We start from the raw sequence: 15,653 nt of genomic DNA, 5'->3' as shown, positions 1-15,653 counted from the left end.
TGAGTCACTGGTTTTCAAAACCAGAAATTGGAAATCTTGATTTTCTTGCACATCAAGTGTGTTTATCCTTTTTTGGCTTCATTGTGGTTTAGATGATCCTAATACAGTAAACCTATTCTCTGTATTTTGATACCGAATGCCAATAGAAGAACATGGACCATTAAGATAATGTAATATAAGAAAAAGATCAAAACTTTAAAATTTAGGCCAGTTAAGTTTAATACTAAGCTTGTTTTCATCCAAAGCTGTGAGGCTATAAGTTTAATTGTTAAACAGGTGATCAAACTGTGGTCTTAAAACAAGTGAGCCAAAAGAAGTGGCCCAAATATCTACGTTTGAAATATGATGGAGCTGTAAAGAAATTTCACAAAGATTAATTTACTTATTGAATGGTTTTATTCTGGCTTAAAATAGAAGACCCACTTTTCCGTAGCAAGATACACTGAAGGGATGTCATGCCCCAATTAGTAAACTCAAATAACTGATGGGTAAATCGGAACCAAATCATACCTTCATAACGTCTCATTGGTATTTACAATTTATCTGGTTTAAATAAGTTTGGGACACCTTATACAGTATACATAGTTATTGCAACAATACAGCATTTGCCTTTTGTCTAAAAAGCCCCCTCAAAACTGTTCAGTATCATGATTTGTGGATTCCAAAAAAGGCATTGTTGTGAACATGCAGAATATTACTAAACAATAGTATCTAATTCTACAGTTGCCAAATAATTGACCTCATATGGAAATGAATTACAAAATACTTCCTTATAGTGCTATACAAAAAATATAAAATTATGATTCTATCACCTTAATATTCCCATTTGCTAACAGTGCATTTATCCACATTTTATCACGACTGAACATGAAGGAAAATGAACAAAAATTCAGCAAATTAGATAAAATATTTTAATCTTTGGATCCCTTTATTCTTGTGGCTTTCAGATATACATAAAAATACAAATTATTAAAGATCTGTATCTAATTATAACTTAATAGCAAAAGAAGTCATAACTAGTTATTCAGAATTAACCTCAGTTACTCCAGGCAAAATCACTCTAGTGATACTGGGGTAAAAATGAACAGTCAATGTCTCCAAGCTACAGTCCATCAAAACTCTGGCAATTGCAGACACTAAGAAATCACTTTTAATTGAGTATGCCAACAATACAAAACATTTTAAGAATCGATACATGGAGACATTTCATTTTTATTCCAGGCACCTCAATGGGAACAATTCAGGGGCTGGTTCTTTTTTCACTTACTATCATAACGTGACTTTCAAACTGTGCATAAAGTGTTACAGTTTATCTTTATCTAAATAGTCCCTTAGTGTGGTCCAGTCCTTCAGCAAGACCAAAAACTAGAAAATGAATTTCTTGCAAGAGAAATATTTTAATCCTTCTGAATAATGGAAGAACATTTCAAATATTTATTGGTAGTCAAAATATAAAAACAAACAAATTTAAAGCTGAAAAGCTAGAAAGAAACCTTCCAAACATGTGTTTAGCATTTCAACACGGCAGTTTTGTAAGACTTAAAAATGTTTATTCTTAAAAAATTAGTTGCTTTTTATACAGCTATACAAAATCCCTAGTGTTTCTTTGGCAATGGGATAATCATGGAATTATACAACTATAAAAAGCTTCCTTTGCCTAAGAAACAGCATTTTCAATGTTTATACTTTCTTTACTGACAAACCAAATTTTCTACTGCCCAGCATCCTGTTTGACAAAAGTTACAACTATCTGAGAAGAGAGATTATAGGATTTCAAATACAACCTTCACAGGATCAACACACTCACAGTACTGACGGCCTTCTGCATACAATTGTCTTTGCAGCCTGCAGCAATTATAAAATACAATTTTAGTTCAGAAAAACCCTTTGTGTAATGAAAAAAAAAATACTAAAACTCCACAGAAGTACTGCTTTATACTTTAACTATATGTAAGAAATTATTTAAGTTTTCTATCTCAAATATATTTAATATTGTTTTTGAAGATGGCCATATTTTCAAAAAAAGCTACTGCTCCTTTGAAATTAAAAACAAACACCAGTGCTGGTGAAGTTTTAACAGCAAATGAACATAATTCTTTGCAAAAAACCAACACCTTTTCGGTACCATGAAGATCAGCAAGTCCACCTGCTTTCAAATTCTTTGTAGATTATGCTGCAACTTTGTTGTCTTTCTAAAAAGTAATATAAGATTAACATTATTTTTGGTTCAAGCTGATATAAAGTCAATTTGATCAAGAACATAAACATTTTGAAAGATGGGCAGCCATACAAATTTGATAAATAATAAACTAATAAAATTTTCAAAATGAATGAGTTTCATTACATCTACTTTACCAACTATGTGTTATATAACATAAATAACAATAACTACTGTACATCAAAATATGAATGAAATAGAACAATTTCTGCTCTTGAGAAAAAATTAAGGCATGCCTCTTACTTTAGTGCCTATGTTTAGTCTGTGAAAAGTCCCAATTCATTGCCTAGTACAGATGGAAAGATCCTTGCTATTGCTGGGGAGTATAGCTTAATGATGTAAGACAGAGGAGTGATATGACTTGATAAAAAGGAAACTTCACCATGAATTTGTAGCCCATTTATTGTGGTGCTTAATTAATTAATTCAATGAGGCACCAACCAGTGGTGGAAAAGGAAAGGAAAAACTGGCACAAAGATTCACAGAACCATTTCAGATTTTCTCTTTCACTGTACTTGTAAGATCATGCTATAAATAGTTTTATGATAACCATAAAGATATACTGAGATAATGGTACCATAAGTAAAGAAAAAAGTGAGTGAATTATATAAACTATTTCAGTTCTGTAAGTAGCACGACAATTAGCAATTTACAGATAGTAATAATATTGGTAACTGCCTTACCCTATATTCAAAATCCGCAAACTCCCTGCCAGCACGGCCACCTCTGAATCCACCACGAAAACCCCGAGGAGCATGGAAGGTTCCTCTTGCGTTTCCACGTCCTCTACCTGCCCGGAAGCCACCACCTCCTCCGCTTCCCCCTCTGCCTCTGAATCCCCCCCGACCACGGTTTGAACGCAATGGGATTCCAAATGTCTCTGCATTTATTCTTCTTTCCTCTGCCCAGGTTGGTCTTCGTTCTCTGAAAGTTACAGAAGTGATATGTTGCTGTTGCTTCAAGTCATGACCAGTTTTTTCATAAAAAGATATCTGCACCAAATGACCACTAGAAATGCCAGGGTTAGTTAGCAAAATGAAAGGTAAAAACTGCATTACAGCACATTATGTAACCTGTTTCTCAAACCTTTAGTAGTAGATACCCAAAGGAAAAGAGACAGGTGAATTTAGAAATGCCAGCATTTTCATTAAGTTCCACTTGGGAGAGAACTGAGATCAGAAGGAATTCATTAAACTGTTGATGAAGTGACGCAGTACTTAGAAGTCTCCCAAATGTAAAAAAAAAAAAATAGGTTGCACCTTTTTGCAAGAGAAAAATGATGAAACAACTTTGTCCACTGCCTCAGCCTTGGATTTTGAGAGAACCTGCCTGATTTTAGCAGAAGTCTCAATCTCAGTGTCAGGTCTGCCATCTTCACCACACTCTGCTTTGTTGGCATCCTGCCATAAAATGCAGGGGAGAGAGAGAAATTGGGGAGGTAGGAGGGGGGAATGACAGGATGACAGGAACCAAAGGTGTCAATCCAGAACAGATTGGCCATGAGAATGGAATGCAAAACTCCACCAAAGAGGCACCAAATATCATTGGAACTGGTCAATGGGGGAGGACCAGGGAAGAGGGAAAAATGCAGACTTTGCTTGGGAATATTCAGATCCAGCTTTGCTTATGCTGTAACCACTTGACTTTAGTAAAAGTAAACCTTTCACTTCAAAAATGGAGTCGAGGGTCTTTCTTTCCTAAATGCTCAAGTCGGGACAAGCCTGAAACTCGAAGTCTCCATCTATGGTTCATATGGCCTGCAGCAAAATGAGCAGAGTAGAATGAACTGTGGCAAGCCTGAGTACAGAAGAAAGATTATAGTTATAAAAACAAGTTACTAATATTTGCGTTAAATCAAAAGTTGCACCCACCTATACGATGCACTAGTCCAGTTCATTCTACTGCCTTCATTCTGCTTAATGTGAAAAAGAAACTTCAGTTCTCTATTCACATTCAAAATTCTGGCTCAGACATTCTACATGTTAGTATCAAAAGAACATTGTGTGTAGCTTGCTCAGAAAAACCTGGTACCTGTTGTCATCACAAGAAATGTTATCAAAGAAAGACTTGGTTTTGTCATAGTAGCAATTTGGGCCAAGAGGGTCTTCATCATCTGCATTGCCTTCGCTGTTTTGGGTGTCAACACCTGAATCGCCTTTATCTTCCCCATTCACAGGTTTTTCAGGCTTATCCTCTAGAAAATCAAAAGGGGAAAAGAAAAGAAAAAGACCAACCTCAATGACCATTCTAGGAAAATAATGTCTGAAAAGACTGATAACAGTTTAATTTCACTATCACTGCCTGATCTTCTTGGTGTAGCTACTTTTGGAGCAGAACAGTTCAATGACTGCTAATGGCATTGTCACATGGGGGAAGGGAACCCCAAAACTGGGAAAACACACAAATGGTTCTTTTCGTACCCTTTTACCACATTTTACCATATTCTTGTAACTAGCAAAAACTAAAGTTGCACCAGGAGATCAGCTAGATCCAGATTTAGTCACATTTAGAATCAAACTACTTGAAATCACAATGTCATGATGATTTTCAATCTATTCTAAGCACAATTAGGTATAAACTGAACCCACTGGAAACTCTATAATTACATTTTATTAATTCAAACAATTTGGGTACTTAAATCTGGTGCATACACAGTTGCATTTTAGAATGTAAGACAACACAATTACTTCAGGGAAAAGGAAAATTATGTAGGAGAAAATTCAAAGACTTTGACTATGTCTAAATGAAGCCTCTCTTCAACAAAAGCACCCATAAGATTTAACTCCACAGTCAGCAAGCCTCATACAAATAAAAAAGGCTCTGTTCACCACTTACCTTTCAGTTTTAGCTTATTTTGAAATTCACGATCTATTTCATCTTTATTAAACTGTGCATTTGCACTTTCAAAGTCAAAATCCTTCTCAAACTTCATGGGAACATCCCGCCTCACACCAAACCTTCCTCGGCCTCCTCGATGGCCTGCCCGGCTCCTCCGTGTAGGTGCCCCTGGAACTGCAGCAAAAACAAAAAACAAAACCAGGGTCTAAAGGGCTCCACAGGTTTCCAGGTTTTGGTAAACAGCATCTTCAAATGACATTCAACACTGAACAATGGGCAATATTTTGCTTGCTAATACTAATAATGTGAAACAACTTATATCTGATGTCACCAGACAAAATCAGTTTACTGAAGACATACTGAATGTTTTATTTTGGATGAATTAGTTTAAAAAGTCACAGAAATCCTGAATGAATGTGCTTCATAAGACTGAAGATTGTTCTACTCCTCAATCTTTTCAGGATCAAAAATATTTGCATTTTGGGTGAGACACAAACTCAAAAGTCATCAGTGATGAAAACACACCAGGTCTCCTTAGAAAGAAAGCTTAGAAGCCAGCCCTGCCCCCTGCCCCCAAATCTCTCAGGAGAGGAAAGCAGTTGCTTTCGCTCTTTCACAAACAACATCTTGGTAATGTCTGATAAGGAGCCAGCTGTTTGTGGATCAGAGCTGAAATCCACTTTGGTCCTGGTTTGTTCCAATCAGCAACGGCGGAAGCCACCTCCCTATATTCAGGAATGTAATGCAAGACGTTCTATCCGGTTGTTCTCATGTCCAACGGAAGCAGAAAATGAGGGGGAACGTTCTTACATTCTCAACCCTTTAAAGCAGGGAAGACCTTTTAGGACATTGTTGTAGTTTAGCCCACCCTATGGCAGAATGTTTTATTTTCAAAAGTGATTTCAGCTTACCTATTTGTCGCTTGTTTTCATGTCTTAGATGTTCTGCTTCATATCTTGCCACCTTCTGTGCTTCAGCTAGAAATTGAGGAAATGCAAATAATACTTATAATGAATAATTATAATAAACAGAATAATTATTCTGTTTTATCAGGCTTTATCTCATCTGGGGCTTGGAAGAAGCAAAACATTCCTGGCTTCATTTCTGCCAAACTCGAGCTGACTCTAAATGAATGTGATGGGTTTGTTCCAGATTAAGAACCATTAAGCTTTCCGTTCTGCATATGCCCCAGAACAAAAGGATACGTTTTTCCACTGAACAGACTTCCCTGCTGCCAGAAGTATCTTCCCAGACACAAGACATAAAGATGCACCTATCATTTTATCTCAAGGCCTGACAATTGTCTGCAGGCAGATGATCTCTATTCCACTTTAGCACATAAGACAAATTCAAAATTCAATCACAGGGACTTTCAAAATATCTAAAACAACCCACCCTACACAAGGTTGCAGCAATATCATACTAAAGTAATATTTTACCTCTCCGGTGTTCCTGATGATCTAATGTTTTTTGGTTGATAGACCCAAGTGGTCGGTTTGAAACAGAACTTCTCCCAACTGGGACTGAGGCAGGTAAATGGGCTGATGCGGTTTGCACTGCTTGCTCCAGGGTTGGACTCTTTCTCAAGTGATCTAAGGGAGGAGGGGTTGACCGAGCTGAAACAGAAGCAGGAATATAGTATTAGCTTTGGGCCTCCTTTAAGGATTCCTTGGAAATCTACTAATTCACTTGAAGACATAACTTTCTCAAATAGAATTTATCTGTAAAGTTAGATGAAAATATTCCCTTTCTCATTTTAAATAAAGGGAACTCGTCTTGCTGTAAACCTTTATCTTCAGTCACTAATTCTCTTCCGATAACTTTTCTCCTGGGACCCTGCAACCGTCATATATACAGGCCAGCTGCCAAGCGCCCGAATTATGAACACGTGATTGCGGGGATGCTGCAGGGGTCATAAGTGTGAAAAACAATCATAAGCCACTTTTTTTCAGTGCTGTTGCAACTTTGACCGATCATTAAACAAATGGTTGTAAGTCAAGGACTATTTGTATATCCAGTAAGAAATATATGAGGGCATGAGAATCTAGGTTTCTTCTATGATATGTTTGTTTGCATTTATACCTGCTGACTGGTACTCTCATGTAGAAAATAGATCACTCTCAAATAAGGATTTTAGAAATTATACCTGTAATTTCCTCACTAAGATCTAGTGTGGTCCAAAATTCAAGGAACTCACAAGGCTTTAATATCTGATATGGAGAAATAGAGCAGCACATATAAAAATGTTATGCTATGCTTAAACGTGTGTTTATCATCACTGTTTGGGGAGCACAGATTTACAGAACACATACTACATTGTGGAATACACGACAATTACAAGGAATGTGAAAGGATTAATCCTTACCTTGAGAGAGCTGTGTTTTTAGCGATCTTGCATCTGTTGTAAAAGTGGAACCAACTGCACTGTTTTGGGACAAACTAGAACTCACTGGAGGTTCTGTTCCAAAAGATGTTAATGAATTTCCTGCATCAAGATAAAAAAAAGTGTCACATCTCACTTGTGTTATTTTTACTACTTAAAAAAAACACGTTTTAACAGATCAAGTCACTCAGCCACCTTGGCTACATGTAACGAGCTCTCTCTATAGATGGGGTTGCCCTTCACGGCCCCTCAGAAGCTCAGCTCATCCAGAAGGTAGCAGCTCAGAGAGCTACAGGCACCCCTCAGTTTGCCCATGAGGTCCCTCTATTGTGCACGTGGCTTTTGCTTGTTGAAGAAAAAAACAATGCAGCTTACCAACACCGACAGCCCCAAACTGCTGACCCACTAATGGGCTTGGACTAAACTGACTGTAGGCCGGCATTCTGCCAAAAGGGCCATAGGAACCCACAGACTGGTATGAAGAAGTAGAAGACGACCCTAGAGAAGACTAAAGAAAACAATGTCTGAAAGAGATTTCGTGCCATTTTCTACAAATCAGTAATAAAAACAAGAGGCTCTTTTTTTAACTCTTAACAATCAGTGGTATACAATTGTCCATTCATAAAAATTCATTCTACACATTGGAGACATGCGTAATTTTAATTTTCATCAACTCATTTGCCGGGAAGAATAACTGTGAGAAGGATGGTGTTCCCTAGTGTTTATGGCAGAAGTCTGTTCCAAGGAATATCTCCTCCACTGGAGAGACAAATCTCAATTCTGGAGAAAACAATAATAAATGGCAACATTTTGGAAGGCCCAGGATACTGACAGTAGAGTTTTCCCCTCTACAGGGGCAGAAATGGCATTTGCTAAAATGCTAGCAAGCTGAAAGGTTCTGAATGCTGGCATTTGCTAGCATTTTCCCCTGTGGAGTCATGGAAAAACATTGATCAAAGGCTCTGAACCATGGCCCTTGTTAGTTTTTCACCTGATTCGAGGTCCATTCCTTTAGGAAGGGAGGGTAAATCTTTCAAAGCGCTGGAGCAACGCTGCCTGCTGGCTTCCCATTGATTTTTTTGGGAAAATGGCAGATTCCAAATGGCGATCACATGATTGCAGGGCACTTGGCAACTGGCCATATGAACAAGTTATCGACCACCTGAAATGCGTTCAGGTGATGGGAAGTGGGTATGGTTTATATAAAAGAAATGTTTTCTCTGTTTTTCTTTTTCTTTTTTTAAGATATGAGAAATGTAAAAATGTTGGGATGGCTTGTATGAGAAAAAAGATTTAAATACTTAACTGTAACTAATTTTGAGAAAATCTTAACCAGTAAGAATGCTTTGAATGTTGTGGGGAAAACAAATTTAAATAAGAACTTTGTAAACAGGATCTATGATGAGGCAATCAAGATGATTAATCAGAAAAGAAATTTTATATTGATGTGGTTATTATTTGCAGAAACATGAGCAAAATGTTTATATTTAACTGTCATTTATTCAAATAATAAGAACTATTAATTTAAGGTTGACAAAAGAATATTATTGGAAGAAGAGAAAATCAAGCAAAGCCATAATATGGACTATAGAATTATAGAAATTGTTATTGTTTTTTAAATACTAACCTAGACAACATGCTGTTTACCAAATATTAAAGCGATTATGTTAAAAATCAATAAAGCATATTTAAAAAAGAAAAATCCATTATGCAAAGGTATTGGTTGTTTTCTCTCAAATTCAGGGAAATATTCACCAAATATTTATGTATAGTAACATTTAGTGTACTTTAACACATACACACACAAACATATTTTTCACTTTTCACAATTAGACCCACATATAGTTCACTGTTACACAGTGATACCTGAACAATTGCTGGATCTTGGGGAAGAGAACACTGTGGTTTAGGAGGTTCACAAACAGTTAAATCCTTAATATCACTTCCACGGAATATAATGTATTCGAATACTTCATCACGAGGTGGTATAGGCCGGTCAGTTGGTCTGTCTTCAGTTCCAAATGAACAAACTGCAGAACAAATTTTTGTATATATTATTGTTATATGCAAATAATTCAAGAATTTGGATCATTAAGTATTTGCTCTGTCTCTAAGCCATGGGTGACCAACCAAATGAAGAATCATTTTGGGCAATAGTTAATGTATATAAATTACATATTAATGTTACAAGTTCACAATCTTGTGGCGCACCATTAACTACAGTGTTGGACATGCCTACTCTAAGCAATCCTAGAGCAATATCACTCATACATCTGTCTACTATGCCAATATTTTCAAATGAACATTTCTCAAAAATAGAGCTAAATAGAGGCATATCAATCGGAAACAATGTCTTGTTTACTTCAGTATTTGCATGCTGCTCAGTGATGAGCTGTCACATCATACCAAGCTACAAAGGATCCATCAGGCACAAACAACCAGAAGCACTCATGTGTAGCCTCAAGCACAACATCTCCTGATGTATAATACAATGTAAAAATATTAATTTCTGTTTAGGGTTCATTTCAGTCTATCCTGCATCCATTTCATTTTCCCTGTGTGACAACCATTTATTGTAAGATCTGCCAATTTGTCCCATTTCAGTCCCACCTTGTAACAAGCATGCATTTACCTCTGTGAACAAATCATTCTTTATTGTCTCTTTCATTGACTGCACTGCTGCCAGATCCTCTGTAATCTTAAAGCCCCTCTTTATTCCATGTACAAAGATGAGTAACTGGTTGTGTCGCAGACATCTCAGCTCTCACCCAAAGCCAAGGAGTTCCCCCGCAACTCCCTTCACCAAAAACCCAGAACTGTCCCAATTAACTCCAGCCACAAGCAGACCAATGCTAATCCACAGAGCAATGGGCAATGAGTCCACAAAGTTTCCCAATCAAAATAAACCCACCAGGGAACATTAAATCCACAATACAAGAGGGTTCGTGAGGCAAGAAAAGCCCAGAGTTCACAAGGCACTGTGTCAATCCAAAGCAAGGCAAGAATCACAACAACCAGAAAACACACAGCTAGAAAATGAACACATTGTTCCCAGCATCGTTTCCATCTGTCTGTTGTGCTAATTAGCCAGCTTCCAGTGCAGCCTGTCAAAAAGGGTGAGGCTTTCTCCTTGCAAGTAAACTGGCTGACCTTCTCTGCTCCTGCCTTTTCTCTGCCCTACTAAGTCTGGCTTACTTTTTACAGCCTCAGCGGAGGTCTTCCTCCACATGAGCTATCTTTTGTATCTTCAGCCTGCAGCAGCAGTTTAAACATGAGGTCTCCCCTTTACAAAACTTCAGTCTGTCATTGCACTGTGGTTCCTATAATTTGGGTAAGCAGAACTTGCTTGGTTAGTCAAGAAGTTTTGCCTTCAACCAAATAAGTTTTTTTGTCTTCATGTAATGTTTCCTGGGGAAATGATACGAGTTCTCTTTTTCAGATCAGTCTGCTGCTTGATATGTCTACCTCAGTATCTATACTAACCAAATTCAAAACTAATACCGTAGTTCTTGTACTTTGAATTACAACTCACATCACTATCTCCAGCAAGAGTCCCAGTGCCCCATACAGGGATTGTTGGATTGCCAGCATCTTCAGGTAAACAGCTAAGATCCCAGTTTAAGTGTCCAATTTCAGACATTAATCTGGAAATGTCCATTTGAAGATGTTGGAGGGCTGAAAAGGCTTTGAAATGCGTAACACATATTCTACCAAGAATTCTTTCCAAAATATTACAAATAGTAACACTAAGTATTTCATGCAGTAAATCTGGGAAGAGTGAAAAGCAGAACAGGAATATTTACCCAGAGGATTGGGAACTCTGTTATTCTATCCTCCTTAAGAGTATTTAAAGACTTAATTAGTGATAAGAGAGACAAAAGGGATGAAACTCAGCGAACAATAATATAGAGTGACAGCAGGAATAGTATCAAGTCCTGAAACTATCCAGGAAAGGCGTTAAAAGTAGACAAAAAAACCTTTAAACACAAGTAACGCTCAAAATACCATGTCAAGGCTCATTTTTAAATAAGACGGTTTCGAACCACCCCAAAACTATTTTGATTCAACGTTGCGAGGGGGCTCCGGGCTTAAGCCAGGGAACCGTCGCGTGAATCACCGAAGGAAAAGGCGAACAATTTAGATTTTTCTCTCATATCCTAACACAGCAACTGGCCGATCGGTCAGGCGACTGCCAAAAGCCCTGGGGAAGCCAACGACTTCAACAACCAGGGGGAAGCGGGAAGGTCCCCGTGGGGGGAGACGAGGGCTCCGCGGCCCCTGGGGGTCCGGATCCCGCTCGCGGCGAGACTCGGCCCTCCGAAGCCCGCCTAGCGCCGCCGCCGCCGCCCGGCCTGCGGGGCCTGCCCGCGCTCACCCTTGGCGAGGGCCACGGTGGAGTTCTCGGTGTCGATGGTGTAGAGGATGCCCTCGTAGCGGATCTCGGCCTTGGAGATGAGGCTGATCTTGCTGCCGATGTACGGCGTGCCCCCACTCATGGCGCCGCCGACCTCGCCCGCCGCCGACCCCGCTTCCTCTCCGCGCCAGCGGCCCGCAGGCTACAGCCGGCCCAACGCTCCCAATATGGCGGCCGCCGCCTTCAGCCTTCAGCGCCACGAAATGGATGCCGGGAAACAGCAGCGACATCTCGCGAGAACCGCGGTGCCCCGCGCTGGGCGAAACGAAGAAGGCGGGGGGCGGGGGAGAGCGGGAGGCCGTCGCTACGAATTCTGGGAGTTATAGTCCAGTTGCTACCATTTAGTGGCGACTCGATTCCTTGAACAGCGGATGTTCTTAAAGGAGCCCGGTTCTTCTGAAACTATAGTTAGAGATGAAACTGGTTTTCATATTCTTTATAGTCTATATATAGTTATTGAATGCAAATATTATTCAAGTACATTCAATACGCAACATTCATTAGGGAGGAAAACAATTAAGACTTATATAAATGAATTGAATTGAATAGACTCCTTGAATAGAATTGTATATATCCAACTAAACCTGAATGTTGCAGAAAGATAGCAAAATGTTTTGTGGTCACATAGCAACAGAGCTTGCCATTCATTTTCTCCATATGATGTATATTATCATATAAGTTTATTAAACACACATTGTTTTCACTGGCGCTTTTAAAAATAATAATTACTTGCTGTCCTCTGCGCTTTAGAGCCAATTTAATTTAGTTCATGGGCAGAAGGTAGATTGTTTTTTTTTTAATTAGAGTGGTTTCTGACAATTCATAATACCATGGCAAAGTGTTTCCAGTTACCAAAAATCCAAACCCATCAAAAGCTTTATGAGGTGGAAAGGTGATGTACAGGCAGTGGTGGGATTCAAATATGTGAACAATCTGTTCTCTGTGGGGATGCCGCTTCCAGAAGTCCATTCTGGGCCTGAGCAACAAAAAATTTGCTACCGGTTCTGCCGAACTGGGCAAACTGGCTGAATCCCACCACTGTGCATAGGTTTTTGCAAAGCAGAAAAACAAGCCCCGTTTCCTCTTTCTGGTTAAAGAGAAAAGTTTTTGTGTTTTAAAAAAGTGCAAACCCTTTGTAACTCTTTGGTTTTAATTAAATTCAACACTAGAGGGCAGTGTTTTTATATTATTTTTCTTTAGTATCTTAGTTTTAATTTCTTCTTCCTAAAAATGGAATAAAAAATTCCAAATACAGGTTTTTTTTTATTAAGGAAAGTGTATTGCACATTCCATAATTTATTCTATTCTTTCTCATTTAGTTTTTTTTCTTAGATATATTTTCAATAACATGTAACTTTTGGCTGACAGTTGCAGTATACTAATGGTAACATTCCTGCTTTTGCCTGAAGTTAAATGTATTGCAGCCTTACTATATGTAGTCTTTTAATAATGTAAAACAAGTGTTGGTGAGAAGCTCCACTGATTTTCTCCTCTTCTGTTGCCATTAATTTTTCAGAGTCCTTTTATATTTACGTCAATGACAGCCACAAAGACCAACCCAGGATTTTGGGGAGAGACATTCAAGTACTAATCATAAGGATATGAAATCTAAATGTAAATAGATTGATTTGCATGTAAATCTCATTGATTAGTAGGTAAATAAATACAATTTGAGACCAGGGCTCCTTCATCTCTGTCCCACCATAAAATATAACACACAATATGAATTGGCACATATTTATAATCCCAATTCAGTCCCTCCAGAGTATAACTGGATGTTCCACCTTCACATATGAAGGCATGGTTTAAGACAGGGGTGTCAAACTCGCAAACCCGTGTTGTGACATATCATGACTTTTTTCCATTGCCGGCAATGGGGTGGGCGCGGTTTTGCCATGACGCATCAGGCCCGCGGGCTGGCAGTTTGGCACCCCTAGTTTAAAGAGTCTAACAGAACAGTGTGGCATGTGACAAAACTCCATTTTTACAAGGCAGATTGCATTATGCTTCCAACTAGTCCTTACTCCCCGAATCAATTCTTCCTTGCCTCCTTTTTTCTTCTTTTCTGGACAGGTAGATACATTTTCAAGCAAAACCAATGTAGGTACTGCCCATTAGGAAGAACAGCTACAGCTGTGGCCTTAATGGAGATTAATGACCTCAGACGGTGCCCACCAGAACTGCTACTGCTTTACTCTATATATCCTCTATATTCTGGACCAGTTATAGCTTCAGAATGATTTTCAAAGGCAGACCCGTATATAGCACTCTGCAGTGATTCACAGAAGCAGTGCCAAAGCATGAGTGACTGTGAGAAGGGTGCCCAATCCAGGAAAGGGCGCAATCTTTGCTCAGCTTAGCCACAGCTGCCATCTACTCTTTCAGCAAAGACCTGTAAATATAGCTTTGAATGAAATATCTTCATCAGGGTCCAGTCCAAGCCGGGAATAAACAAAATGGAGACTGCTTTAGAAAGAAGGTTGCAGTTTATTAAAGAGCAGAGCCAGAAGATGTGAGGTTCTGGAGCAGCTGACCACATGTTGCTGGGACTGGTGGGTTTTTAGATCTTCTGGGGCTCTTGAGGTTGTTTCCTGTTTGAGGCTTTGTATTTCTTGTGTCATGTACTTTGACCTGAGTCTGGCTCCAATCTTTCTGAAAGGATTATCACCTCTGCTTTTCTAAAAGCTGGCCTCTGCCTAGTTTCTGCTTGGGGGAGAGGGGCTGGGGCTGGTTTCTGTTTTTTTTTTTTAATATCTTCTCCATTATTCCTTTGGGGAAATAGATTCTGTCTTTTTAATATTCCCCAAAATATTTCTTTCTCTGGATTCTTCCCACAACAGAAGAGGCCGAGATAGTGCAGGAATTTTTTCCAGAGAGTTCAACGCTGAAATCAATGTTAGGAAACTTAGCAAGCCCAGATGTAAGTCCCACATTGGTTTAATAGCCCTTGCAGCTACAGATAGCCAAGACTTTTCAGTCATTAGGAAATGCAGGCTTTTATTTAGAAGTGGATTCATTAAGAAGCAGAGCTGTTTGAAAACCAACTTAAAAATCCTTTCTACTTTTACCCGCTGGTATTGCTACAAATGCCCACAAGGTATGGTAAAATGACAAAGAAAATGGTTTGCAGCTGGTAATCTGGAAGCACATTGTATTTACCTTTCCAAGGGTTCTAGTTTCCTGCAGTCTTTCAAATAGCTGTTGGGTTCCTTGATGCTGTCCTACTAACATTGTGTGAGTGGAACCACGCAAGCATTTTTTTCTCCATTAACAAAACTTTCAGTTTTAACCTCCCACAGACCCTAAGAAGAATGAGTGTTGGAGCTCAAATTGTTCTTGCATTTGCTTAGTTATATATAGATACCACTAGAAATTATAATTTTTTTCCAATGAAGAGAAGCATGTGCTTGAGGCACCGATTGACAAATCAATAAATCTTTAGTGAGTTTTGGTAAATAAGCTGTCAAGTGTGTTCCTTTTCCCCTGCAAGAGAACAAATTTTAGTGAATAAAAGCCGTAGCCTTTTCTTTCTTTCTTTTTCTTCCTTTTCACCCATCAGAAAAGGAGGAAATGATTCTGCAACATTTAAGTCCATAAAATTTCATGGAATTATTAAACAGCAATTGAGATCAAGCTTTGCCTTGATCATCTGAATAAAGCACTATGCTCTTGGCCAATTTGCAGTTCGACCTTTAGCCTCTCCTGGGGACAAATGGAGGCTGCCCATTGAGCCCCTGGGCAAAGAACAGAGAGTCTCTATTAATCCTCCGAATGTTGACCGGTTTTCCTCCACATTCTCA

General features: G+C 38.8%; 1 protein-coding gene across 1 annotated transcript; it reads right to left on the bottom strand.

Moving 5' to 3' along the window:
* Window positions 1–377: 377 nt before the first annotated feature.
* LSM14A (LSM14A mRNA processing body assembly factor) lies at window positions 378–11,935 on the bottom strand. Its single transcript, XM_015812086.1, has 10 exons — window positions 11,815–11,935; window positions 9,306–9,469; window positions 7,815–7,947; window positions 7,422–7,541; window positions 6,496–6,672; window positions 5,968–6,033; window positions 5,054–5,230; window positions 4,250–4,412; window positions 2,902–3,142; window positions 378–2,192 (listed from the first exon to the last, which is right to left on the bottom strand). Exons 1-10 carry the CDS (start codon window positions 11,933–11,935, stop codon window positions 2,169–2,171), a joined length of 1,386 nt encoding a protein of 461 aa, XP_015667572.1. The 3' UTR covers window positions 378–2,168.
* Between the last annotated feature and the right edge of the window lie 3,718 nt (window positions 11,936–15,653).

The sequence above is a fragment of the Protobothrops mucrosquamatus genome, unplaced genomic scaffold (genome assembly GCF_001527695.2).
Source record: "Protobothrops mucrosquamatus isolate PMUCROS unplaced genomic scaffold, P.Mucros_1.0 scaffold67, whole genome shotgun sequence".
In the NCBI taxonomy this organism is placed as follows: domain Eukaryota; kingdom Metazoa; phylum Chordata; class Lepidosauria; order Squamata; family Viperidae; genus Protobothrops; species Protobothrops mucrosquamatus.
Note: the sequence above shows the minus strand (reverse complement) of the source record. Positions and strands in the feature narration are given on the sequence as shown.